This window comes from Marmota marmota, unplaced genomic scaffold (genome assembly GCF_001458135.2).
Source record: "Marmota marmota marmota unplaced genomic scaffold, marMar, whole genome shotgun sequence".
Lineage (NCBI taxonomy): Eukaryota > Metazoa > Chordata > Mammalia > Rodentia > Sciuridae > Marmota > Marmota marmota.
Window position 1 is genome coordinate 41,070,043 of NW_026000005.1, and position 27,946 is coordinate 41,097,988.

General features: G+C 39.8%; 1 protein-coding gene across 11 annotated transcripts in view; it reads right to left on the bottom strand.

Annotated features, from left to right (window-relative positions):
- Positions 1–625: 625 nt before the first annotated feature.
- The window catches only part of Dock10 (dedicator of cytokinesis 10), a 181,351-nt gene continuing 154,030 nt past the window's right edge, over positions 626–27,946 (bottom strand). For 3 of the 11 annotated variants that reach the window (XM_048808618.1, XM_048808614.1, XM_048808619.1), the window contains exons 42-58: positions 26,235–26,372; positions 25,454–25,636; positions 24,713–24,823; positions 23,491–23,706; positions 22,487–22,544; positions 22,079–22,177; positions 19,401–19,507; positions 17,892–18,014; positions 17,647–17,760; positions 15,988–15,993; positions 10,520–10,666; positions 8,238–8,448; positions 6,829–7,019; positions 4,951–5,051; positions 4,629–4,767; positions 3,345–3,420; positions 626–1,379 (exon numbers count right to left, since the gene is read on the bottom strand). In XM_048808618.1, the coding sequence (XP_048664575.1) occupies positions 1,321–1,379; positions 3,345–3,420; positions 4,629–4,767; positions 4,951–5,051; positions 6,829–7,019; positions 8,238–8,448; positions 10,520–10,666; positions 15,988–15,993; positions 17,647–17,760; positions 17,892–18,014; positions 19,401–19,507; positions 22,079–22,177; positions 22,487–22,544; positions 23,491–23,706; positions 24,713–24,823; positions 25,454–25,636; positions 26,235–26,372 (2,079 nt within the window). In that variant the 3' untranslated portion in view covers positions 626–1,320. The remainder of the gene's footprint in view (positions 1,380–3,344; positions 3,421–4,628; positions 4,768–4,950; positions 5,052–6,828; positions 7,020–8,237; positions 8,449–10,519; positions 10,667–15,987; positions 15,994–17,646; positions 17,761–17,891; positions 18,015–19,400; positions 19,508–22,078; positions 22,178–22,486; positions 22,545–23,490; positions 23,707–24,712; positions 24,824–25,453; positions 25,637–26,234; positions 26,373–27,946) is intronic. The other 8 variants (XM_048808623.1, XM_048808620.1, XM_048808617.1 and 5 more) reach the window with 6 other exon arrangements.

Sequence of the window (27,946 nt, forward strand, 5' to 3'; positions counted from 1 at the left end):
AGGTTTGATGGAAATAGGCTACACATGTCCTGCCTGATTCTGCAGCAGGTGATCTGCTGTTCATAATCAGCTTAGCATGAATTGTTGTCTGACCTGGGGTCCACCCAGACCCCCAGCAGAAGTGTAAGGATGGCCTACGGGGTATAGGTTGATTAGAACATGGGGCAAAGATAACTTCATCAAGGGAGGGGTCAGGCAGGTCCACTTAGTGGCTTGGAAATCTTCCTCCTGAGAGTGGTACAGGGTACATGGTTCACATTTCACTGGCTAAAGCAAGTTCCATGCTCATACTGACTTCAAAAGAGGGAGCAAAGTGCTATCCTATGGCACATTCGTAGGGTGTATAAAAGGAGTATTCGTGAATCATCCCAATAGCTACCACAACCTCACAGCTACCTAAGGATTCTGATTCATTATGTTTTCTTCAAATCATTCTAGTACTTTCCTAGGTTTGGAAGTCCTTGACTTACTTACTTAGTTCATCTCTGGAGGAAGTCTCAATTGGGTTTAGGTCCTTTTCTGACTTCTGGCAAGATATCATAAGTACTGTGTATGGGATTCCCTTCAACAGACATCTATTAATCCCTTTAGCAGTGACTCACCAGCCCATCAAGAGGAAACCGAATGCAAAGTAACTTTTTTTTATTTCTATTAACAACAACAAAATACTTCTATAATTTCATATCCCACTGCTTTTAAGAGCACATATATTACAAATAAAGGAACTCCACAAACTTTAAAGATTAGTATTTATCAACACTTTTTTTACACATACACAAATAGTTTAATATAATGGTATCTGAAATGGTATTCATATAATTTTAGTACTGTCATAAGTAATAACTAAAAATGTTCTTTTAAATTTGGTAAAAACCATATATTTTACAATCTTCTATTTACACCTGAAATATGCTTAAATGTTACAAAAACATTCACTTTGACCTTTAAAATATGTGTACTAGGACCACGTATTGAACACGTAACTGACAGCAAACTCAAGAGTCTGCTTTTTAGCTACACATTCATTGGAATTTTATGGCAAATATTCAGCTTGGCTTGATCGACACCACTCAGTGAAAAAAACAAATTACAGGAAATGTGCAAATTCAGAGGCTGGCAAAATTCTCAAGCTAGCGAGGTAAACAAAAATATTAACACCGTAAAAACTTCAAATAAATTAAAATCTATTGTTCTCTTCCCCGAGATGAGCTGCAGATTCTGAAAGTCCTCCGAGAGGCGAGAGGCGAGAGGCGTGTCAGGGCTCCTTATGCTTCGGCACCCTGCGAGACGAAGACCAGGGGTGGCGCCGGAGGGGCCTTGCTAATGACACGCGTGTAGGTTCGCTCCACTCCGCGCTTTGGGTCGTCCCTGCCCGGAATCTTCAGACAGGAGCAACGCAACACGAGACGGCCATAATAGAGAGGTTAGCATTTGTGTCCCGAGATACAAAATTAAAAATCAGAACAGTGATTTTTATTAACTATGGGTCTCTCTCTAAATTTTTGGGAAAAAATAAAAAGAATTATCAAAGGAGATATGAAGGATTTTTTTCCCTCTGAGATAGTCAGTATGTGGATATTTAAAGTAGATTCACAACACTCTGATTCTCAGATATAAATTAATAAAGGTCTGAATGACACAAATGCATCTGAGTAATTTCAGAATTTTATTCTAATCTAAGAGCTTTTTTTCCCCCCCCAAAATCTACCAAAAAGGTGGGGAGGAGATTGGAAACCGTATTTAAATATTCACATTAATGGAAATATAAGAAAAAAATTAATCTTGACCTGATTTTACTTGAAAATAATGTTAATAGGTCTCAATGATACTTTCTTAGACTCTGACCTATTCAAATAATGATATGTAAACACAATAATAACAGCAGCCACAGAAACCCCAGGCATCTGTAAAATGTATCTTTGAACAGAACAGACTTAAGGAATCTTTTGAATTTCTAGGTATGATGATTTTCCCATTACCACCTTACCACCCTATGCTATGACCTGCGGCTTCTCCCTCTTCCAGGAGAGAATTGCTGCTTCTGTCCCCCAAAGAGCACTTGGCATCTGAGTTTCCCATACTACCAATGTATTCTACTCATGATCAGTGCCATCAAGCTCTGCATGCATAATTTGGTTGATAATGTGTTCAAAGAGCACCCAGGGCTCTCGCAGCAATCTGCTTTCATCTCCTGCATGCGTGGCCCTGGAACAGAACAGGTCTGTTTCCTTCTCTGTTTTTTATATTCGATACTCATTACTGCAGTTGGCTTTACTCTGCTGTCGTTCTCACTGAATGTTGAAACACACTCCAAATGAGCATCTTATATTTATATTTCATCTGCATACTTATATGCATTACTTTGGCCTCAGCCAAAAGAATTATTATTTTTTTGGCTGTTTATAAGACACTGTGAAATTCTGGCTGCCTATAAAAGCAATTATTGCTGTCACTACCCATTCAAATGACTCCATCTCAACGTCTCCATTTTACACACCAGCATCCTCCTTATTTTGCTCCATCTCTTCCCCTGTATGGAAGGTTCTTTAATTAACTAGATGATTTCAGAAGATTCTTCTAGCCAAGGCTTTTCTGGAGACTCTTGGAGTGAACTACATAACTTATTCTATTTTTTTTTCTATTTCTATTTCTGTATTTCTATGTCTTGATTCTATTTGTTTCTAATTTTCAAAGTTAAATGGTAGAATTTTTCTCTCCATTGTAACACACACACACACACACACACACACACACCTGTTTCCAGAGTATGTGCCCAAGCATAGAGGCATATGCAGGCATTCCCATATATAACCACCTATTAAATGCCTCATCAAAGCACAGGACCAGGAGAAAGTTTATCTTTCCTGCTGACAGATCTATTTCTTTTACTGAACAGCAAGAGCTGTGCAATCCATAAGGTTCTTTGTGTCAGTTTCTAGGAAGCTTAGAGGCAAATTTTCCTTCTTTTAGCAAAGGTTCCTATAAAAGGAGTTATTTTTTCTCTCCCCTTAATCACCTGGCCATCTGATCTTTGATTTTTGCTTTGGCATTTGGGGTGCAGTGCATCTTTGTTTTGGAGACAGATGGGCTGAAATACATTCTAGAAGCTGATGGAGTATGAATTTTCTGTTTAAAAACTAAGGTTTTTAAACTTTAGTTTTAAATCACCAGGATCCGTCCCCCCACCACTGACCTATCTTGAAATGGAAATGAAGTTGTTTTAATTAAATAAAAACCTTAGAGAACACTAGCCACTTTGAAGGTGACTGGGAAAATGCACGGCCAGGATGGGCGATAGGAGAGGCCACAAAGGACGAAGGAGACATAAGGAAAGAAAAACATACCAATTTTGCCCACAGTACTGAGGGAAACACTAGACACAGAGGAACAGAAGCTGTACAAACACGGACCTCGGCAGAGCTGCCAGGAGAAAAGAGAAGAACGTTTGTGCCAGTTTGAAAGCCAGACCAAGAGCTGGAGACAAGCATTACTTCATCTTTCCCAGCTTTTACGGCCATTGTTTGTTCTTTTTGTTTCTCTCCCAGATTTATAATTTCTCCCATGCTTTCAAGGCATCTGCCAAGAATTTAATTCCCATCACCTCTCACAAAGCCCAGGCCAGTTCTACTTCCATTAGGAATCCTGTCCAGAGAGATTCATTCTTCTTTACATAAGTCAATCAAACATTTCTTTCTTCAGCTAATATACAGAGTTAAAGATGTGGGTACGAGAAGATAGAAAAAAAGGAAAAACTAATACGTAAGGTAATTGCAATTAGAATGAAAGATGGAATACTTTTCATTTTTTTGCAAGTAGTGTTGATAATGCTAGGTCATACGGAAAGGAAGGATCACTAATATTAACTGAGTGACTATTATGTGTGAGGCATCATCATCATGAGACTAGTCAAGTTCTGTCCTGCATGTATTCTACAAAGAGCACAGAAAATGCAATATCCAGGTAGAGTGTGAGGGCTGCTGGATGCTGGAAGCCCGCTAATGAAGCAGTGCTTGGTTTTGAACGACTCGATTTTTTGCACCCCATATTATCGAATAGCCACACTTTGTGCGTTCTTACAGAACATGCTGCACACATGTCTGAAATCATGAACAACTTACTTGTGGGGTGAGGGTTGATTTTTATCCAATTGAGGCCCAGTCTCTGCAGGAAGTCTTGGAAGTAAAAGCCCATGGCTAGTCCTGAGGTTCTTTTTGGGCATGGTGCAGAGACCTCTAGTGGTGAAGTGTGGAACTCCAGACCACATTCTGGCTCTTGTGAGGTCCCCATCCAGGGGTGGCAGAGAGTGGCACCAAGTTCTAATGGGAATTGACCACAATGGTCCTCAATGTCGCATCAGACCCACTTATTATAGAAAACCAACAGTTCATGTGGATTGGATAATCATCTTTAAAAACTGGAAAGCATCTGGGTTCTCACATTCTTTTCCTACAGATTTTTCTCTAATCTAATCTCGGCTTTAAGCCAAATGCTGCTGTGCACGGTGAAGAGAGCATGATGGTGATGGAAAGTACAGTGACTTCAGAAAAAGAAAAGAGAATCTCTCCAGCCCTTGCAATGGGTACAACTTTCTATCTGCTCACAGTGCCCATTCAACAGGGAACACTCACCTGCTCGTTCATGATTGCGGAGAGTTCGCTCAACATGTCCTTATAATGGGACCGCAGTTCTTCTTGGTACTCCAGCTGGTCCTCCTTGATGAGGCGCTCATTCACATCGAGGGCCTGCCCACACGCATCTGCAAATTGTCTTTAGCAAGAGCATGAAGCAGATTAAAAACTATCCATAGGAAGTGACCTTGAGGTCAGTAACTTTGGGTTCAGAGTTGGGATGCTGGGGGACTCTGCCACCTTGGACAGGGATGGTTGGGCGAATTCATGCCTCTTGTCGGAAGGAGTTCAAGGAAGAGTATTCCAATAAAGAGAATCTTACCTGAATATTTCCTTCAAAAGTTTTACTTGGTTGTCAGGGTATTTCTTTGCATTAGTTTCTTCAAGAAAAGCTCGTGCATAGGCCATTGGCCCAGCATTGACCTAGGAAAAGAGAATTGGCTGAGGTTGACCCCACCTCCTCCATGGAACCTTCTCCACACATGGAAGGAATGGCAACTGTGTGTGCCACTCATGTGGCATCCTGATTCTCTCTTCCTGCCTTGTGACACACTAATTTGTATTCCTGTTATATCTAACCACTCACGAAGCCACTAATGAGTGTGTCAGAGTTTTGTCCTTTCCCACCACTTTTCTCAGACTCCATTACTTGCCAGCTCTTTCACATTTTGCCATATCTTCAATGTCTGATCTGCTTTTCCTAATAGCTTTGAAAACCAATTACTTCTATTAACTTAAATACATTCACTGTACTTAAATTTAATACTTTTAATATCAAATGTTCGATGAGCTAATTTTTTTTTTCTATTAAGCACTCAGCTAGTACGAAAAGCCATTCCACAGTGATTGTGGTGGGTGCCCTGTTCCAAAAACCCCTCTTTCCCTGTATTCCACTTGACAGTCTATCTTAGATCATGGTCCAAGGAGGCATCTGTCCGAGCTGCTGGATGAATACACAGGGCCAGTGTGTTCATCAGTCTATCAGTGCTGAAACAGGGTAGCAAGTCCACACTAGTGGGGAGCTTCATTTTCCTCAGGGCATACTATCTGTTAATTGGGCTTCAAAAGGATCCAGGTACACCAAGGACACTACTACTGAGCAGACTTCAGATGCTGTGACCACTGGGCATTGGCCATTAGTAGACATGCAGAAGTCAGCACCACATGTTTTCCTTTTCTTCTCCAGGTCCATCCTCTCTTCCTCTACTCAGCCAGGAGCCTAGGGAAGCCATCTCCTCTGCAGTAGGACAATGGATCCCTTGCCTTCTGGCTACTTTTCTTTCTGAGCTAGCCAGTGGGGCAGAGCAAGGACAGTGCACTCAGTGTGAGAATCAGCAGCATCACACATTTTTTTCCTTTGCTTCAGGCTCCAGTACAGCTCAGCAGGGCACTGGTACCTGCCGACCTTTATTTGAAAAATCAATATTTTATTTGTTACAGATTTTAGCATTTTGATTTTTAAAAACACTGTATTAAGATCTTGATTACTGATTACATTTTGTGCTTCACTCTCCTCACCCTAGTAGAAGCCCAGTTGGGATCGAGCATTGGGTTTTTCCGCAGTCCTCTAGCAGAGCCACACCTGTCCATCATCAGGGACTCACTGTTTCCCCCCGTTTCTCTGGGTTTGGGGTGGTAACACTCCGAGTATTCCTAGACCATGCACCAGCCCTTGCTGGTTTCTTCAATGCTGCTCACACTTTTGCAAATAGTTTGTTTATTCTTTTTCCCTTAATCAACCACTGTGAGCTTTCCATCTGCTTCCTGTCACAACCCTGACAGTCAGATAAACACTACTGCACATTTTATGAACTAGTAAGCATTCTATTTCTGGATTTGTTTTGAAACAATTTTATAAGGCTCTTAATGACAGATATGTAGAAGAGTGCTGTGCTTATTCATTAGTTGATTCATTCATTAGGATGCAGATACAGAACAAAGTTTATCGAGAGAAGATGGGATGGGAGGTTTGAAGGAGAAATGTTATTTCAGTTCAACTTAAAGGTGTAGCTACAGGTGTTTGGCACCATCGATGTGCATTTACAGCTAGACATCATTCTAAAGACTCAGATGAAAATATTGAGTTGTATCACAAATAGCAAAAAATATTTCTTATATCCTTTGTAAAAACAATTTTCAGGTGTTTTATACCAAGTTTCACTGGCTGTGTGCAACTCAGCTCTGGGTAATGCTTACTAACCTTCACACTGACACTTCCTTGCAGTTTGAGCTGTAGTCTGATCATGTCCACCTCATCCATCGTGCAAAGCTGATTAAGCTCAGAGACCTTCCTGGACATCTCATCAATCGCCACTTCAATAGGATTCAGTTCTGTGCTCGACTGGCTGACAACCTGGATCCTCTTCTTCACATAGGGGAACAAATGACTCGCTGCACAAAAGCCACACAGAGGGATTTAAGGGTTAGTGGGAAGTCCAGGATTCCCCCGGGGGTTTAGAAGATCTTGTATTATTTCACAGCACGTTCCATCTGCTTGTTTCTGTGTGTGTCTGTTTTTCTTCTAGATGCCAGCATCTCTCATACTCTTACCATTTGCCCCAGCCGCCCCACCAGGCATGGTCTTCTCCCCTCACCAATTAACGTGAATGCAATCTTAGGGATGGGTAAGATCTTTAGAATAGTTAAACACTAAAAAGATGATGGCTTTCGACGCAACTTCCAAGAAGATCTACACTAGCCCACAATAAAGAAAGTTCAAATTAATACTGCAGAGTATATAGAGTTCTAGTTATTATTATTATTTTTTAAATTACAAAATCCCTGGACAAGTTTTCTAAAAGTGAATGCATCTTGTAGTTTGGACACTGGTGCTAGTAACCTGTCTACTGTACAGTGCAGGATCACAAGTCTGCCAAGGTGGCTGGGAGATCTCCCTCCAAACTGCCTTTGCTCACCTTCCCTCTCAGTTGCCTTCAGGAGCTCCTCCTAGCTCTTCCATCTCTATTTCATGTGGTGTTGACCTGAAATTCTTGCTTTACTTGGTTCTTTCTCCTACCTGACTGTGAGCATCTTTAGGGCAATATTCTGTGTATCCTAATTGCCAGGAAACAGAGCCCAACACCTAGCAGGAACTCATTAAGTGTCAGCTGAATAAATGAAAAACAGAATAGATCTAGATAGCGCTGGGAGGGGGCTGCAGATCAACGCCTGCTTTCGTTTTAGAGGAAGACTCTGGTTCCCACAGTGGTTTAAAATCTTGCCCTAAACCACACAAGGATGAAAGCTAACCCTGAAGCGGCTGAGTGTAGATTCAGGGAGAGGAGAGAGGAAAGTTCAGTGCCTTATGCTTTCCCATTGTCGCTGACGCCACTGACCTTCGCGACTGCAAATTCTGCAGGGAACAATGACTAAGTGCAAAGTAACTCTAGTGACAATTCTCCTCTGGCTCCCTTCTCAAGCCTCTTTCTCCTAACGAAAGATAAAGGGGGAATCGGGTCTTCCTGGCAAGTATCTCCAAGTCGCGACACTCTGGGTGCTGATCTGCAGGGCTGAAATGACTCTTGATTTCCACTCATCGCCTAGTGAGGGACTGCAGCTCCCTGGCGGAGTGCGCCTGCGCGAGGCGGTGGCTCAGGCCGCGGCACCTACTTGTCAGCACCGTCCTCCGCTTGCACTGCTCGGCCACTCCGCCGTGCTTCTTGCCCGACAGGGTAAAGGGCGTCTCGAAGACAAAGCGGTTGATGTTGTGGTGCATTTCAAAGTCTGTCTTCCTGTCCTCTATTTCCTTTTCTTCAAAGAACGGGGTGACATAAGTCACCTGGATGTAGGCGTATTTGGGGTCCAAATCCTTGGGGTTTACCTGTGTTAACACATTAGGGGCAAATAAAGGGAGGTGAGTCGCAAGGTGTGTTTGAAAGAAAGCCCAGAAGCTCTTTTCTCTGGGCTGGCATCCTGAGGAGGCTGTCCCTCTTCCCTTGGAGGAAAATGGCCAATTATCATTTCAGAGCTGGTGAGACCACAAAGGAACTGGCCAACAGTGGTTCAGCAACCAGCTGTGGAAGCAGCAGGACTGGAGCCAGTTTAAGGACTGAGACTCTTTACCACTTAGCTGCCTGCTGAGCCATATTATTTAATCCTTTATTTATTTCTCTTCTGTGATGAACCTCCATGCACCTTTGTGTGCAAGTCTTTAGGAAGTGGAGATGCATCTCTTTGTTCTTCTGTGACTTAGCCATACACCTAGACAGGGGGTAATGTGGAGGGAGGTCCTTTGTCTACTTAGGGGATTAGCTGATTAACCTATGAGATGACTGCAAATTTTTGTATTTTTCATGTCTCTTACCTTCTCTTACTGCAAGAGGACACTTTATTCCATGTCCTTTCTAACTTTGCTTTGGTGAATGGGCTTGACAAATAGTAAGGGGGACAATTTGGAGGTCCCAAGACAATCTGGGAAATTGCTTTGGTTCTCCTTGGAGGCTGGAAGCGATGCTTCTCAGCCTCTTTTCTAACGATATCTTGAAGAATTTTAAAACTTCTGATTTTCTCCATGGGTCCACCCATCCACTCCTTATCCAATTCCAGAGATTTGAGGAACCTCATGAACTTTTTTGTAATGCTACTAATAATTACACTGTAAGGTGGGAAGAATTGTGACCATTTTATGGATTTTAATACTTTTAAGTAGAGGTTCAGAGTGGCCAGTTACTTTATCTGTGATCACCAGTGGCTTGGTGGAATGAAGACCCAAGTCCCTCTCACACCACAGTGGCATTTTTCTCCATCCTACTAAAGCTCTCTTGATGCTTTCACTCAGGAATGTCACTACTGCAATCCTCCGTCTGCCTGAATAGGTAAGGTGACTGTATCGTTCAAGCTAAGAGGAATAATGAGCAAATTTGGAAGAATTTCTGCGCAGAAAAGTGATCTTGTGCCTAAACCCCTCCAAATGCCAGCAGAGACGACATCATCATCATCATCATCAATCTCTTTCATGTCCCAATAGAGCTCTACACCATTGCAATCATGTAATAGGTCAATCAGCTTATCTGCTAAAAAGACAAGAAACCTCCCTGCTGTACTCCTTTACCCAATCTGTTTTTAAAGCCTTGCCATTCTCTAAACACATATTCCCTTTTCCTTCCTTCATTTCATTGCTTGTGCTGGGCTTCCTAGAATGCTCATTGCTTCTCGGAAACACTACTCACCTGCTATTCAATGATCACCTCCTCTGGGTAGCAATGTCCAGGCAAAAGTGAGTTGTTCACAGTCCCCTGTCCTGAGCTTTCCCTTGCTAGTGGGCCATGTCTCACTGGGGGCACCTCATGGCATTCTAGTGACTGTTCACACAAGTCTTTTTCCTCTTGGCCCCGTGAGGACAGGGAGGTCTGGGAGGAATATGCTCTGCACACAATAACTCCTAGTTTGGCCCTGGCATACAGTAGGTGCTTACTAGAGTTTGGCTAAATGAATGAGAATATACAAGAGAATTCTGGTAATCTAATGAGAGGATGTAATCATTTGTTTTTTGGAGCCAAGAGGTTGAGTATATTCTCACAGGCTAATACAATGTAATAGCAAGTCTGGTCCTAACACAGGGGACAACTTTCAAAACTGGAATGACCCAGGAAGACCTCCTTGATGGAATCAATATTTTCGACCTATTTTTTCCTCTAGTCCCACCTTTGGGTGCAATCACTTTAACACTGAAATTGCTATTTGAACAAAATAACCCATGGGAGAAGTAGAGGACTTAGTTGGCTATATAGAAGACGACCATCAGCCAATCAACAAGCAAAACACCCAACATAATTTTGGTACTTTACTTTGCAGAGTCAGACGGAAAATGAAAACAATATAGTTAAAAAACAAATGACAATAAAAAATCTATGTTGAGTCTTAGAACTTGCATAAATATTTATTTTTCCTACCTTATTGGAATCTTGGATTATCTTCACGTTATCTGCTCCAAATTTGTCTGCATAGAGTTTGAGTAGTCTTTGGGAAATCTCAGAGAGACCCGTCAGCTTAGGTTCTTTGTAAATATACTCTTTACCCTCTTCTTCTTCAAAAAAACCCTATGGAAGATATACAACGAACCATTGATTTTATCAGAAAATTCCAGTTGCAAATCACAAACAAAACAAATGTCCATTTATTGAAAAAAAAATCCAGTCTTTTGGCTGCCATCCAAGCCATTTATTAGCACCCTATGAAATTCAAAATTAGAAAAAAAACAAATAAAGAATATAAAAAATATATTATTAACAGACATTAATATAAATATTTCCTAGCCAGGTCAAAGAGCCTCATTAAATATATTTTCTCTTTTTGTAGAAATCAATGTTAATAGCTGCCTGCATATATTTTGGGGGAAGAATGCCCTCTTGTGGCAGCCTGGGGTAGAACACAAAAATTGGGGGCATTATTCAGAGTACTGGGTATGGTTTTTAATAAGGTCTTCTACAAGTCTTTGAAACTAGCACAGTAACACTGTGCTGCATGAAAAGGCATCTGGATTCGTTGAAATCCATCCCACATTGTCTTAGTTGAAAAATCATGACACTTTTTATTGTTGCAGAAGAATTACATATGGTATGCTCCCAATTACTGCTATCTAAAAAGTAACTTTATAGCTGCCTATATGACTTCAGGGACCTGATGCAATTTAGCTTATATGTAATTCAATTATTCGATTTACTTTTCTAATATAATTTTTCCCCTCTTAAAAGTCGTGACCTTATAAGATTAATAATAGCAACCAAGTCATCAAATAGGGGTTAGCTTCTATATTATTTGGTTTGGTTTGAAGCAGGGGTGAAGGAAGATTCCACTATCTGCAGATAACTAAGTGAGGAAATATTTATAATTCCTCTTCTTTGAAGAGATAGAAACATTTTTCCTGTGGAATACATATGGCCTCAAAATATGTCATGAAGCTGACAGCGAAGAAACCACATTATCTGGTTTCTTCTGACTACAGAGTTTCCCTGCAAAGAAACAGCTTTTGAGGTTGGCTAAAGATACTGGGGCTCAAAAAGAAACATAGCTATGTTTAAAAAATCATTTTTGACTAAAAGTATTCATTTTATGTAAAATAAACATGGACAAAACCTCCTAATGCTGTATTTTTTTTTCATGGCTGATGTGAGGCAATCTGAGAGTAATTATAGAATTTGCATTATTAACTTCGTATGGTGCTGTACACCTGTATTTTCACATATGTAAATGTGATAAAAATTAAAAGGATACTTTCTATCCTAAGAGGCTGGGCTGTAGCTGTCATTTGCAGAAGTCAAGGCACGGGGTCCCCTCCTCAGCACTGTTCTTGTCAAGCAGGTAATTATCTGTAGCCTTGTCCATCTTCCTAATTGACTTTGGGCTTTCAGCAAATGTGTCTTGTTCAACAAATGCATGCCTAGTGTTTAGCATACTTCCTGGCATTTCAAAGGAGGGAGGGTCACTCTGTATTTTTTGAGGAGATGAATGAAATTGTTCTTAGAGGACGTAAATCTCAAAAAGGCATATTTGCTCCAGAGGTAATTGGAAAAGACCTCACTGTTTTTAGTAAAGAGGTGTTTATTGCATAAACATCGGATTATGAGTACCTGATCCTAAAGTGCTAGAAGGTGGTTGATGGTTCTGAAATCATGAAGAGCAGCTCCCTACCATTCATCTGTGCTTTGCAGGGCGGTGAGGCCTGACCCCATCCCCATCTGGCTTCCCGCCTGCTATGTTTTTCCACTGCTCTCTTTGAGGACTTTTGTCTGATTCCAGGTCAGAAGTTAGTGGCTAAAATTGACAGACTGACACATCAGAGAAATAAGACTTCTGAGGCCATCAACCAGAATCCCTGCAGGGCCACAGCAAAAACAGCATTTACAACTTCAATTTCAAAGAGGAAAATGCCTCCAAGTTTTAGAAAAAGATTCTTTCACCCCAGCATGAAACTAGTACACAGAGACATTTTCACTGTGAATTTTTCCCTTGACAAATTTCTGAATCTGGAGTTAGCAGAAAATGAGTGGCAGGAAATAGGTATTTACTGCTGTTATCATGACCTTGGTGGCCTTGGTCATGACCTGTGACTTTCTTTCACCCCTAATCCTTAGTCTGTAGGATGGGAAAAGTGCAGACTCTGCATTTTGTTGGGAAGTCCTACTAAGTACGGTGCCTGGTGCACAGTAGACCTTTGATGAGTGTTGGCTACGACAATGACAATGCCAGCAATGAAGAAACAATTCCAAATCCATGAAGCAATTTAAGTTCTGACTTGGATGCAGAGAAACAGCTTAACTCAGCGTCTGGTGCTTAAAATACGTACCTTCAGCTTTTCTTGCATTAGAACTGCAATTTCCCTACTTACAAAAAGTCTATTGATACTCCTATTTCAATATTTTGGTAAGTGACTGATCAGAAAGAAGCAGTGATTATAACTTTTCCTGAAAAGCACAGGAATGTAAACCTTTTAGACTGTTTTACAAAATGGGTAAGAAGGAGTAGGAATAGCAGAATAAAGAATTTAACTTGCTGTCTACCATAGTTTGGGTAAAGTGCTTTTGGAGCCAGACAAATGGCAGCCATATAAATGTTTGGGATGTATATTTACTTTCACCAGGGAAATGATTAAGGCAGAGTCTACTGAGCTACAGGGCACCATCTGAAGGAAGGTTTCAACTTTTGCCCTGTCTATAGAATAAATGATTTATAAATGGGATACAGGTGATGACAGACCAGAGGCAGATTCCCATTTGCTTTGGCCCCAAGGTTATGAATCGACTGCCTTACGAGGCACCAGGAAATGTGGTCTTTGCATTCCCATCGTTAGTTTGATTTTTTAAAAATGTCATTTTACATTGCAGTAAGTGCCTGAATTTGTTGTGGTTGGGAAAGAGCATGTTTGAGTTAAAGAAGGACCTTGAGTCAGTAGCATCAACATGCGTGGATAATGAAACTTCAAGGCAATGCATCAGGATAAAAATGTACTTCAACAAACTGACAGGTAAAATCATTGACTCAGATGTTTTTGTAGGTACTTCAGAATCTTGCAATGCCCCTGTACCATCACTGGGATGTCATATATAAGTGCCCCTGCTATACGTGTGTGTATATATGTATATTTTACATATGCATACATGTGTGTCTAGATCATTAATCTTCATACAGGTGAGGAGTTGGAAGGGGGGATCACATCCTAAGTCGAGATGGGGGTTTTCACACTACACATGTGCCTTCCCTAAGTTTTTTTCTATTAAGATTCTGAGATGCATCTACACTCAAGTAAGCATGATTGAGAATCATAGAATTTAAATTCTTTGGTGCATAGAATAAAATTACCCCAGGTCTTCCAGTTCATTAATTCCAGGGGTATCTGGTCTTTTAACTTATGCAAGGGGCATCTACTTGCTTGCTTTTGTGCTAAACACCAGGACCTAAGGATTTCACTGATATTGGTGGTGTTTGATCACTACTGCTGTTTCATTATTCTGGAAATGAGCACTTCATGGAACTTGGGGGGATACATTATGTAGGCTTCTGTGTGTAAAATTTCCATAGCCAATGATGCCAGGTGCTGGGTTAGAGATTTCATGCTATGCAAGACTTGCATTTTTGAAAATCTCTGCTGTGGTAGAACAGTTTTCAACTTGTTTCCTAACGTCTGGCTCATTGCAGACACGATTAATATTAAATACCACAGCCAATATGATAAAAGGAAAGCACCAGTCCAGATGGGACATGACAATACATCCTCAAAGGTCTTTTGGAGGTGAAGAGCCAATTGCATAGTATATTCCCATAATTTTTAAAATGTTATTGTAAGACGCACATCCATGAGGATGTTAAAAGGTGGGTTTTACAGGGACACAAAACACTATTACGGATAAGAAATTATTTCAGACCATAGCAATTATGCTAATCAAGTTGTCGAGGTTTCATCTCAGACCTTCAGAACTTCTATTCTGCACACGCTTCAGGAGATGTTCACATCTATTTTGTGTGTATTTATCAAGAGTGGAGGGCTGTGAGCTTCCTGCTCTTGTTGAATACCAGAGTTCCCTCTGGCCATTTGGTGTCTTGGGATGGGCATTTGAAAGCCCTCTACACAGTGCAGATGGAGGCTCTAGGTTCTGCTTCTCAGGACCACCTCCACTAGTTCTCCTTGTTTCAAGGGCTGGGGTTTCAGCTTGGAGGGCCATGCTTAGGCATGTTAGGCATGTTCTCACGTCTGCACATTTGACAAAACATTGTGCCTTTTAAGCTTGGAATGGAATTTTTTATAAAAGACAATTGAGATTACTGACAGCATTTAGAAAAGAAGTCAGGCGAACAACCAGCATGCTTTACTAAGGAATCTGAAAAAAGAACAAAGTTAGGTCATTTGAAAGTAGCTTTCCCAGTCCTTCCCCATGGCCCACTCTATTTAGTACAGGGATTTTCAAGTATCTTTTAGTAGGTGAGTTAAGGACTCATGGCCCCAAATTTATAAATGAAAGTAGAAAATACCCATATGGTGTGGAGGTAGGAAGGCATTTAAAGAATTACAAAAAAGTATGTGCTGGACAAGTGAGCTGAATGGGAACAATGTGTGGATAGTGAAAGAATCTTTCTTTTCAGCTCAATGGACAATACCATGGCAAACCTTAGAAGCTGCTATTTTTGTAGATGGAAAATGGTTCAAAATAGGTGACTTCATGTGGCTCAAAATCACACAAATTCTCCTAGAGATCTCTAGGAACTGGAAGGAGATTTCTGCCTTTGTTTGTTTTTCAAATTGCTTACCTTACTTGTTTCTGTATCTCTGGAGACTTTACGTATTAGGTAAAGATTTATTTCCCTGTTCAATTTCTGTGTTGGAAACGATACCACTGAAAATGCTCAGATCTTGCCACCGAAAGAGCCCCATCTCTCCAAGATTCCCTTTGGAAAAGGGCAAAGTTTCCTTCAGGACTTTAGGAAGGTGCCCATAATTAGCCACCACTCCAACTTCTGAAATTCCGACCACCTTCATCTTAATTAGCTATAATTCATGGTGGCCTGAAATAAGCAGGCAACCTCCAATACTAAGTCAACTCTATGACAGCTTACAATATGTGGTTCACATTTGTGTGTGTGTGTGTGTGTGTGTAATGCTTTCAGAACACAATCTCTACCTTTGTGGAATTAGAGGATATAAATAAATAATAAAAGTATACATTTTTGTAATTCAGGTAACCAGAATAAACACAATTTAGTTAAAGAAATTTGGGATGACTCCAAAATGAATGGGAGCAGGATTATCTCACCCTTTGCACCAAATATGAATTTGCACAAAAAAAGTTAAGTTTCAGTAAAACCAGACAGAGGGAAGTGTGAGGATTATTAGAGCATGCAAATGTGGAGAGAGAGGAGGCGAACTTACCACAGCCTGGAACAATCAAGACCAAAAGAAGAAAAGAGTAAACATCTGCATTAAAAACTAATTGGAAGGCAGCATGATTTTTTCTACCTGTTCAACAGCCATGTCTTAGACAGTGGTTGGAGAAGCCAGCAGGTAGCAATATGATTGTCACAACCAGGGTAGCAGTGGTGATTCACTGCTCTTTCATTGCCAAGGTCACAGAAAGAAAGTAGTTGTGTTTTGGTTAGCCAAACACACGTCCTGCATGCCACTTCTGCACTGCTCAGTTAGCCTGTGGCCATCTCCTTTGAAACCCTATCTTTCCCCTTCAATTCCTCAACTCCCACATCCTCATTGGGCTTTCTGCCATTTTTCTTGCTAATGATTTGCCAAGGCCACACATTGCATATTTTCTTCATGGCTTCCTAGGTACTGTTTTCTCTCCTCTCCCTAAGAGTCTCAGGCTTCTTCTCTCTCCTCCCAAAGACAATTGCACTGCAGATAGTTCACATTTCTTTCCAGACTCCCCCCAACTATCTGAATTTTGCTATTTCCTGTGGACCATGTTCTCAACCATTAGGTCCCTACATCTCCACAGTCCTGATGCTGCTGAGAAATGAGAGAATCCAGGCGAGATGAAGCTGGTGAGATGATTAAGTGGCCACTCATTGATACTTTTCACCAGGTGGGGAAAATCCATTTTCATTAACTCAGATGTTAGTTTGGTGGAGAGGAAAACAGACACTTTTCAGAAGAGTTCCATGGGCAACGATTTAGAATGACCATGCTGGATTTAACTCCAGCTGTGGCCTTAAAAGATTCTGAAGAGAACAAGACATATGGGCAGAAGCACTTCACATGGCAGGTGTAGTGGGAAGAAAGGGAGAGGTCTGAAGTCACTGCCATTGTGAGAACCAAAGAATGGCATGTGTGTCCCAGGACAGCATAGTGAAATACTTCTGCTGAAATAGAAGAATGTCATGGTCCTTCCTGAAAAGAAGCAGCATGGTGCCTGGGTTTATCCTACCTAAAGCACTGCCACGAGGAGACAGATATTTATGATTAATATATAATACATTCGCTTTAGGCCAATGCTATGGCTAGCTAATATTTTCAATCGTGTCATTACTTATGCAATAAATTGAGAAAACACAATCTTCAAATTATGTTGACCTCCAACACAGAACAAAGGAGCCATAGGATGTCCTGCTTTGAAACACTGGTAATATGAAAGCAGGAGAGAAGAATTCACATGGTTGTGAAGTTGAAGGTTTGGTAGGGTAGAGACCCTAGGGAGCCTTTTATTTCCTAGAATGCCATGAAGGTCATTTGTTCAATCATGTTCAATTTGATTTCACTTTAATCGACATAAACCTATAGTTAGATATTCTGGGGTGAACTGGAAGGAAGAGAATGCTGGACAAGTCAACATCCTTTATTTCCAAGAAGTTAGAAATCACTATTTTTAGCTCAGCTGTTATTAAATCTTATGGATTTCTCTGTTCCCCAATTAGTCCATGTCTATGGGTAAGCAGGTAGAGGCTCCCATCTGGAGAAACACTCAGGTACACTCAGCACCCCACACCCCCAACGCACTGCACATATAGTCAGATGTCATATAAAAATGACATCCCACTATTCAACAGAATTCAGAGACCATGTCACCTCTAGTGAACTTACCTGTCCATAAAATGCCACACGATAGTAGCGACCAAACAGCCGCTTCTCTGAGTTCACCACCTCTGCCACCTTTAAGTATGACCGGTGGATGTCATAGTAGAGATCGGACAATTTCTGAAACCACAAATCAAAGGGTTTCCTGAAGATGAGGCTGACATAAAAAGAGGGGAGTTCTTACTTTTGAAAATGGTAAGGAATCTGCCAACTTGAAGTAGGATATTTTAACTAGCTTCTAAAATGCGTACCTTGAAGTCTCGCTGCTTTTCGAAGACAGCAATGATGGGCTTGTTGACATCAGCAATGAGTTCATATCGCTCCGACTTCCAAAGAAACTCCACACACATGTACAGCTGCTCCACCAGGATATTCTGCAATCCCCCCCAGTCAGGATGAGATTTTCCATGATTAAGTTTGTGGCTCATCCCTGACTCTTGGTTTCAAAATGGCTGCATTATCAAGTTTTTTTAGTAGTGGGATTCCTGATGGTTGTTCAATATTGACAGTTGCAACCCAGCAAAACATCACAGAGTCATATCAGAGTCTTCCCTTCTCTCACTGTGACCATCTAACTTGTGCATCAGATGTGCTAATTTTAATCTACGAAATGCCTTTGTCTTTTCTAGTTCTGTCCATTATCACTGTCACTGACTTAGATCACATTACTGTTACCTCATGGCCAGACCCATGCAGTAGTTTTCCAATTGTCAATATTCAACGTGAAAATATCCAGAACCATTATTTATGTCCCATTCATCTGTGTTCTGACCACTTTCATGTCAAAAGTTGTTCTCTTTTTCCTTGCAACCAGTTAAGATGTCTACATTTATCATTTGTTTCCAACTGGCCACTCTCCATCCCGAAGGATGCTATCAGCAAGATTCTAAATTCTTCAAGAGCAGGAATTGTGCCTTATTTATCTTTGTTTCCCAGTCCTTAACTCAATGTCTCATAAGAGCAATGGTTATTAATTAATAAATGTCCAACTAAATCAAATTACATAAGCTCTAAAACAAATGCATAATATTGTTGGAATGTTTCCAACATGTCTTAAGATTTGTAAGCATTATTTGAAATGCTTAATATAAAATATGCAATTGCATTTACTATTTATTTGCAATATATACTAAATCAATATAGAACCATATGTAAAATTTAATCAAAATCCATCCCCCCTGAATTTACATTTTGTACCCTTTCTTTTCACCCATGTAATAGTAAGATTAAAAAAAAATTAGCTTATGGAACGTTTTATTACTTGATATGGAAAACTCTATTTTAGTTATCAAATTAAGTAATTCCTAGTAATTTCATTTGTTAATGAAAAATAACCCACAATTTTCATGTCTGGAGGTTTTTCTGAAGAAACCAGTGAGGCTTTTGATGAACTGCATTTGTAAATAATCTTTTTAGTGCATAAAAAAAGCTTTCACCAGCTCATAAAATTTTTAGCATCCCTTCCTACCTTTACCAAAAGACTACAGATTGCATGACTTACAGAAGAGCTGATCATGTTCATCCTAGAGAAATAAGTAAGGCTTAGCTTAAATTTTCATAGAAAATTATGCACAATCAATGGAATCTGATATCTATTAATCTTGGCTTACGTTAGCCTAATTTCATTTTGTTTAATGAAGTCATAATACACCGTAACTTTATCTGAGTTCTGAATAAGCTCTTTTTCCTCTATTTGCTTAACATTACAATTCAGAGCATCTTTTTATTTAATTATTATGCATTAATCATGATAGTCTAACCTCATTGTATGGAGTATCTTGCATTCCTGAATCTTCTTTCATTGCTCCTTCTTCTTTAATATTTGGTGTAATGCTCAGGAAAGCTGGCCATCCCATAGAGAACATGCCTTGGGAGAAACACACAAGACATTATTATTTGAATCAAATGTTGTTTGGGAAAGACAATGACTTTGTTTAGGATGTTAAAAGTGGTAGTATTATTCAATTCACATAATCAACAAGATGGTTATATTGTGACTTTTGATAAATACTGCCTGCCAGTCAACCAGCATTTCCCCTTTATAATTTTTGTATCGTTTTCTGGTGGCATTGTGTGTAAAGAGCTAGTGTGGCGTTTTGAAGAGAGCATAGAATTTGTAGGTAGATGTAGTTGCAATGTTCTGGTTCATTTAACCTCTCTGAGCCTGTTCCATCTTTTGTTCAACTGGAGACATCAATATCTATTTCAAAGGATGTTGCAAGGATTAAAAACACAATATTTGAGAAAACACCTGGTGTATTCTGTGAATTGTAAAGACAATGCTCAAGACTCACTAGGTTTCACTCTTGCATTATCTAGAAACCTTCCTACATCTTCCTACTATCCTGGCCACTAACTTTTAAAAAGTCCTAAATAAGATTAAAAGACTCTACAGGTATATGTGATATCTAGATGATACTGAGAAATGTTCCCAGAGGAGAAATCAGGTGTGAATGATGGGGAATGTGATTGGTGAGGGTCACAGGCTGCAGTGACAGAACAGCCTTTGAACATTGGTTCCATGGCAAGCTGAACTGCAAGCACTGTTTCTCTTGGTTTTCTCATCCATGAATAGGAAGTGATAAAGGCACCCGAGTCATAGATGTTACTGATGATGAATGGAGACATCGCCAGGATGTTGCTTAGCACACAGCCTTCTATGGAGCAAGCGTTTTCCAAGCTCCAGGTCACATTCTGGGGAATGATTCCACTGTTACCACATTAGACATGTAACTAAATTCATTCCCCAAACATGCTAGAAATCATCATCATCATCAGCAGCAGCAGCATTGCGATCCAAACCTTGGTTTTAAAAATTAGACTTTCCTACTTTTTAGAATGATTGTACATGTATTAAAATACAAGAGAATTGATGGTAGAAGGAAACACCACAACACAATTCCCACAGGACCATGATCATTTAATGCATCTGAGGCAGCTGCACTTTCTTCAGTTGCCTGTCTTCACCATGTCTTTACCATGTGCACACTGCAGGGAGGGCACAGTTTATTCTGCTGACTCAGAAACATCACAACATAGAAGTACATTAGAAACTTCAAATACAAGCCTGTGAGTTTCAGAAACCTGGTGGATATGAATATATGCTCGTGCATCTCAAGTGATCCCTTTCTCTGAAGTTTACTAATAAATATATCCTTTTTTCCCAGTGGGTATATTATATTTTAATATCACCACAGGTCTAAAGTGAGCATTTTAAAATGTTTTAAAATTATAAATGCATACAGCTTTTGGGCACATAAATTTCCACAACTTCTCAAACCGATACTTGGTTTTATCAGTTTTCTTCAATTCATTTTCAGTTATAATTTGAAGCAGTTTTTCTGAACTATATGTTATCTGATTATGATATAAATAGATGGGCAGGAAGTGCATGTTAAATAAAAAGATGCTATTTTTAATGATTTGCATATAAAGTGAGGCTAAATAGAAAACATGGAAGTAAGCAAGAAGATGCCTGGATTTCAGGGTGAATATGAGCTAAGATGCCAATTGTCTTCTCCAAAGACCATAAAGAAGTTATCTTATTGTTCCACAGTTCATTCTGGTCATTTGGTTCAAATGTCTTCTATGCAAAATCTACTGTGACCTTTTAGAAAATATACACATATTTAAATGGGATGTAGTAGATTTCTGAAATACTGCAACTAAAGTTCATTTACATGTTTAGGTATTTTGATATTAATGTTTACAAATATATTTCTGGTGTCCATACACTGAGTTTTTCCACTCAAAATTGCAAGTTAAGATAGTGTTATCAAGTAGATTTTAGTTCACAAATTTTGGGTTTAAACAAACGTTTCCGAGAGGATATAGATTACATGTGTTAACTATTCTTTTAAAAAAACCAGTAACTTTAATTTTTGTTATATTTTACCAGACATTAATGATGGAATATCTTTAATTAAAGGAAATCCATGCTGCAAATTATGTGTTATAAATTGACAGTTTATGCTTTTAAAAATGAATTGGAACATGCTGATTATAAAATCCTCCATATATAGTATGTGTACATATCTCTGTTGTTGTGTCTCTTAGTTGAAATAAAGTATTTATTACATTTACAAATTAAAATAGATTCTTTTCGCATATTAATCAATTCATCAATTTCTAAATAAAATTCCAATGGCCAATCCAAATGCAGATTGGTACCCAAATATGACCATAGCTCACAATCCTGAATGTTGGCTAACACTCAGTTCTGTTTGCTGAGAATTTTTTTTTCTAGAAATCTAACTTCCTAAATTGTGAATAGAATTTCTGAACATTACTAACTTAACGTTTTTGCAGTGTAAATTCTGCAGGTCTGAGATAGTTTTTGCTTTGGGAATACATCTAAAATGTTTTCAATGAAATAAAATTTAGGCAGCAGCTTGATTTCCTCTGCATGGGGGTGAATAAGCACAGTTAGATCACTCACTTCCTCCACCTGGAGTTGTTAGTAATGGATTACTATCACAGGGGTGGGTATCCTCTGGGAGCAGGGATGATGTGCAAATCTTTTCCATTTTCCAGTAACCTATGGTAGTGCAAGACGAAGTTAGACCATGTTTTTGTTAATCCAAGCTTATGAAACTACAAACCATTAATCAATGAAATAGTCTCATTTTGGACAAAGAAGCTGACCATTCAGTTAGCCTTGCTGTACATAAAATAGATAAACTAGTGGAACAATAGTTAAAATTTTCGAGTGCATCATAATAAGAAACATCTGTGAAAGTGACTGTTAATAAACCATAACTGAGATTAATATAATACAAAATTAATAAATTAATTTTTAGCTAGGTTTCAATGTGTGTGGACTCCCCCCTTCCCGTGGCCATCTTACCCTTCCTTTTCAGGTACTCCGCGATGAGGGCAGCGATATGGATGTAACACATAGCAGCCTGTGACAAGAAAGAAAACAAGGATTCCGAGGATGGATTTTACTCTTTATCTTGCTAGGACTAATAATCTTCCATATTCCACATCAGAATATGTTAGGTAGAAGAATACTATGTAATGACAGCATTGAAAGTAAGAATCAATTGGATTTCTGAAAATTTCACCATCGAGAATAAAACAAATATTTGGGATTTTCTGTTTGTTTTTCCTGATATGATTTTGAAATGCGTAAAGAAACTGGTCTGAACAATTTTCCTACAGCATTACTTTCCTTCCTTAAGATCTAAGCCTGGCTTTTAAAAAATCTGTAGGTCCTTTTCTTACTAAAACTATAAACTGTAGTAACTGGTCATAAATTGAAAATAAAAATTAATCAGCCTTCTAAGTTTTTCTACCTTCAGTGATGGCTTCTCTTCTGATTTCTATTGCCTTTGAAATGGCTAGGGGTTAGTACTTGATTAAACAGTGAGACCTGGTGTCACAGGTCAGTTACCCTCAGACCAGAATTACGCGGGTAATACTGTATTTTTCCATGGCCAGTGTGGACTAGCTGTACCAAGGACTAATTTCCTCCGCCTGAGCTCACTCACCATAGTAGCAAGCTTCCCCCTTCAAACCCAATTGCAGGGGAGGAATTTTAAAACAGAACATTAATTTTTATGACTCTTAATTTCCAGACCGCCTCACCACCACCCTCCATGCCTCAGGGTGTAAGCATTCAGCTCTGCACTGCTTTTCATACATGGCTGTCACCCCCACTTATTAGATGTCATCTACTTGGAGTTGGGTGTCCTTGAGTTCTACATGCTAGCTTGTCGGACACCATATATAGTGGAGTCATGGTGGAAATGTACGGTGACACTTTGTGATTCATGTTGTACATGAAAATTCAGTCATCCTGATAACAGGATGTGACCGATAGCGAGTGAATGAGCCTTTGCCCGTCACCTCGGACAGGTCTCCATTCCTTGCGTGAATCTTGGCCATGCTTTCTAGCCAGGTCCTTCGTAGTTCGGGAGTGCTTGCGTAGGAATTCGCCAGGCTGTATTGGAGGTCCACCAGCATCTCAGGGTCCTTCTCGTGTTCTTTCATCTGAGCCGTGGCCATCAAAACTGTCCGGATTCGCTTAGTTAGGTCTTTCACCTCCGCTGGGAAATTGCTGTTCTTTGGAAAAGAGAGCACCTGGGTCATTACCTGTTTAGAGTTCCGAAGTGAACTTCCTTCAAGTCAGCTATTAGCTATTGCTTGGCATCACGGTTTGGTGTAGCCTACATGTTCCTCATCAATGTTTGCATTCTACATATGCAAATTCTATGTGTTCTGATTATGGCAATACACATACATCTGAATATGAGAATTATAGGAGACTCTCCTTTGGCTTTCTAGCTTACTTTTTTCTGGGATAGCATCCTGATAGCCTTTGAGATCCTGTCCTCTCTGACTCTAGTTCACATGATTTGAAAATGTCTGATTTCATTCACATGCACCACAGGTGGCACAGGGCACTAGTCTGGCCAATCATATTTTCTCCCAGGCCATTGTAATTGGCTTATTATAGAAGATTGGATCAAAGAGATTCAGTGCTGGGTCTTTAATTGGTATTATCAAATGAGGAGCCTTTCCCACTCATAAGCACTATCAATGTGCTCATGACTTCTGAGAGCAATCCCCTGGGGAGATCCTACCTGTAATAAAGTGAACAACGACGACCTGAACCTAGAGATCAAGAAAGAGGCAAAAGAGAAACAGTAGGGGAGGAGTGTCTAAAAGCATTATTTTAATCTATGAGACTAGTCATGATGGAAGCTTGACTCTACCCCTAGAATTTTCAATATAATAATTAAAGGAAAAAGTCTTCTGAACGTGCTAACAGAAAGATAAGATGTATTTGCCCAAGAATGGGGTGTGAGTGAATCACTTCATTTCAGGATATTTCTGGTAACTATTCTTGTATTATACCTTTCAATATATCTTGGAAATTCTACCCAATAGACTGTGTGCTGAAAACGTAGGAGCTATCAATGCTATCAAGTAAACTCAATATAAATATTCAAAGTCTCAGTAAACAAAATACAGAATTAATTTGTTTATGATTCTACTATCTCATGAAAAGAATCCTCCTCAGCTTATTCTTGATTCTTTAGAAAAAAGTCCACGAAGCATTTCTTACTTTCATCTGCTTGTCTCCATTGGCAAAGTTATTGGTGATTGCGAGGGAATGTTGAAACCGAGAGCCTCCAATCCCTGCATCAGCTATTAACTGGCTTACTGCTTTGATGAGCTGGAAGGCAAATGAAAAATGAGCCCCTGAAGCAAAATGCAAAATAGTATTTCTAACGAAATTCACTGGATTGGATTTATGTGTCATCTCTCCCTGTAGGTCCAATGCCCCATAGGTCACTATGGCATCTTCAGAAGGCCATGTGATCCAGGGCATTTCCTTCCAAACATGAGTGCCTGGGGAAAGCTGTAGCAATCTTGGATACCTCAAAGAAAGACATTTATGCATTTAGAATTTGGTGTGTTTGGTCTTCCAGCACTGGCAATGGTTACCTGAGTTGTCTACCCTATGTGATTCTATTTCCTGGAAGAAGAAAGGAAAGCACAATGTATAAGTGGAGATATTGGCTGTGTGGATTTCTGCCCAGCTGAGCTCCTCCTCTAAAGCAGAACCCAGTGTCCTGGTCTCTGTAAGGAGAATCTGGTGGAGGAGTTGTTGACTGGTTTCCTGGGGACAAGAGGCTTCAGTTACTGCTGAAACACATCAGTGTGTGTGTGTGTGTGTGTGTGCGTGTGTGTGTGTGTGTTCTGGTGCTGGAACTGAACCCAGGGCCTAGTGCATGGCAGGCAAGTGCTCCATCCCCAATCTGTGGCTTTACCAACGGCATTAATGAAAACTGGTGGTTCTTACCTGTAAATGGGAACGGACAATTGACTTCTGCTTGTTAAATTCAAAATTCTTCCTCATGAAGAAGTACAGAAGTGCTGAGGCTTCCATCTGAGTTGACCGTGACCTGTGGTTACAGCATTTTAGGACTTCATAGCAGAACGATCCACAGAGGTCAGCAGGCCCTTGAAAGAATGCTGAGGGAAACTAGAGAAATGGAGAATGGATTGAGTAGGCAACAGTCCTTCATTTAGCTCTCATTTTTCTCGTATGTTTAAACTCCCTAGAACAAAACTCCTATTTTTTTAACTTACTCCTTTTTTTTCCATTTGCAAGTATTAAAGATATATTTTTATTTAAAAAAATCTATGTAATTATTCTCCACATCATTAGCTGATGACAACCCAAAATAACCAAATGAAAGCTCTGAAATGTCCTCTATTCACCAGGCATCTTTAAAACCACAGGTGTCAGTTATGTGCCCTTGAAGACAGTGGCTATATCTACTTCAATGTGGGATCTTGAACTTGACATGGATGGATATGGCACTTGAAGGAATGCATTTTATCAAAGTCTGTTACAGCCACCGAGAGCCCAAAGCACTGTTGATTGGAGGCAATTTTATTTTCTTTTAGTATTCAATCAGGCAGAATATCAACTCATTTTGAGACCAGGAATCAATGTCTAGTCAAACCAAAAGAGAAGGAAACAAAGCTTCTTCCTGCCACACTGAGGGATGCCAGGATTATTATGTGTTTATTATCATCCTGAACTGAGCGTTCCCTGGAACCTGGCAGATGCTTACCTTGCATACAAACAGTCTCAAAGAGGCAAACACATGCTTCAGTGCTGTGGCTGACTGGTTGACTTGGAAAAAGAGCATGTAGGTGTCAAAGACCCTTTTCATCAATGAATTTTGACAGTCAGCTTGTTGGAGTTGTCTCTGGAAATTCAGCACAGATGTTATTTAGTATAAGTGAAAGAACACTTGCATTTCTTAAAAATATTTACTGTGAACCTACCATATGGTAGACACGATTCTGGGTGCTAGAAAAAAAAAACACTGAGTAAGAAGACACGGTTCCTATTCTCAGGGAAACTTATGAAGCAGTGATGGAAAAACTGAGTGAGATGAGACAGCAGGATGCTTTGACAGATTTGCTTTGAGGGTGGGATTACATTGATAGGGTGATCAGTGAGGACTTTTTTAATGGGTGAATGGATACATGAGCCGAAGGAACAGTGCCTCAGAGATCTGAGAGGACCTTCCCAAGAGGGACAAACAGCTGGTACAAGACCTGGAGCTGCAGGGGAGCTTCTGAGTTCAAGGTTGAGAAAGAAAAACAGAATAACTGGTGCATAGTAAATGGGGAAGGATCAGGGGAGAGATAAAAGGTGACTCACAGATAGGCAGGTCCTGTGGGCACAGGGAAAGCCTTTCAAATGTGAGATTTGAGAAACATTTACACTGAGTTATAAACATTCAGAACAGACTTGTTCATCTAAAAGCAGGGCTTTCTTGGTGTAATGGTGCTATTGGATGTAGACAGTTTATTCAACAGATGCAACTTCTGGATCAATCCTTAATGTGCTAGCCAGGGTCTGTAGCTCATATGGTTATGTTACAAATATTTTTAATATCATTATGGAAGTATAATTGACATACAATAAATTGCACATATTCAAAGTGTGCAATTGGGTGAGTTTGACATTGGTATACACCCATGAAACTGTCACCACAATAAAGATAATGCACATCTCCATTACTCCCCAAAGTTTTTTTTTAATACCTTCATTTTATTTATTTATTTTTATGTGGTGCTGAGGATTGAACCCAGAGCCTCACATGTGCTAGGCAAGTCCTCTACCACTGAGCCACACGCCCAGCCTCCCAAAGGTTTAAAACATCTTTTTTTGTAATCCTTCTTTCCTGTCTCCTCCATATCCCTGGGCAACCACCGATCTGCTATTTCTATTGTGTGCATTTTCTAAAATTTTATATAAATTATACCCTTTTTTTTTTTTTGGTTTGGCTTCTTAAACTTAATCCACGTTGCATCCTGTAGTGGTAGTTTCTTGTTTTTACTGCTTTTTATCAGAGTAGTCTGTTGTATAAATAGAAATTCATCTAGCTGTTGATATATAATTGGGTCTTTTACCCTACACAAAACTCAAAGTGAATCAAAGACCTAGGAATTAGTCAGGAAGTTTGCAACTGCTAGAAGAAATCATAGGCTCAACCTTCCAACATATTGGTGCAAGCACCCACTTCCTTAATAAGATCCCTGAAGCTCAAGAAATAAAGTCAAGAATCAAGAAGTGGGATGATGTCAAATTAGAAAAAGCTTCGACACAGCAAAGAAAACAAGAGCATGAAGAGAGAACCTACAGAAGGGAGAAAATCTTGCCAGTTATTCCTTATACAGGGCATTAATATCCAGACTATATAAAGAACTCAAAAAACTTAATACACATATACAAAATAACTGAATCAGCAAATGGGCAAAAGAACCAAAG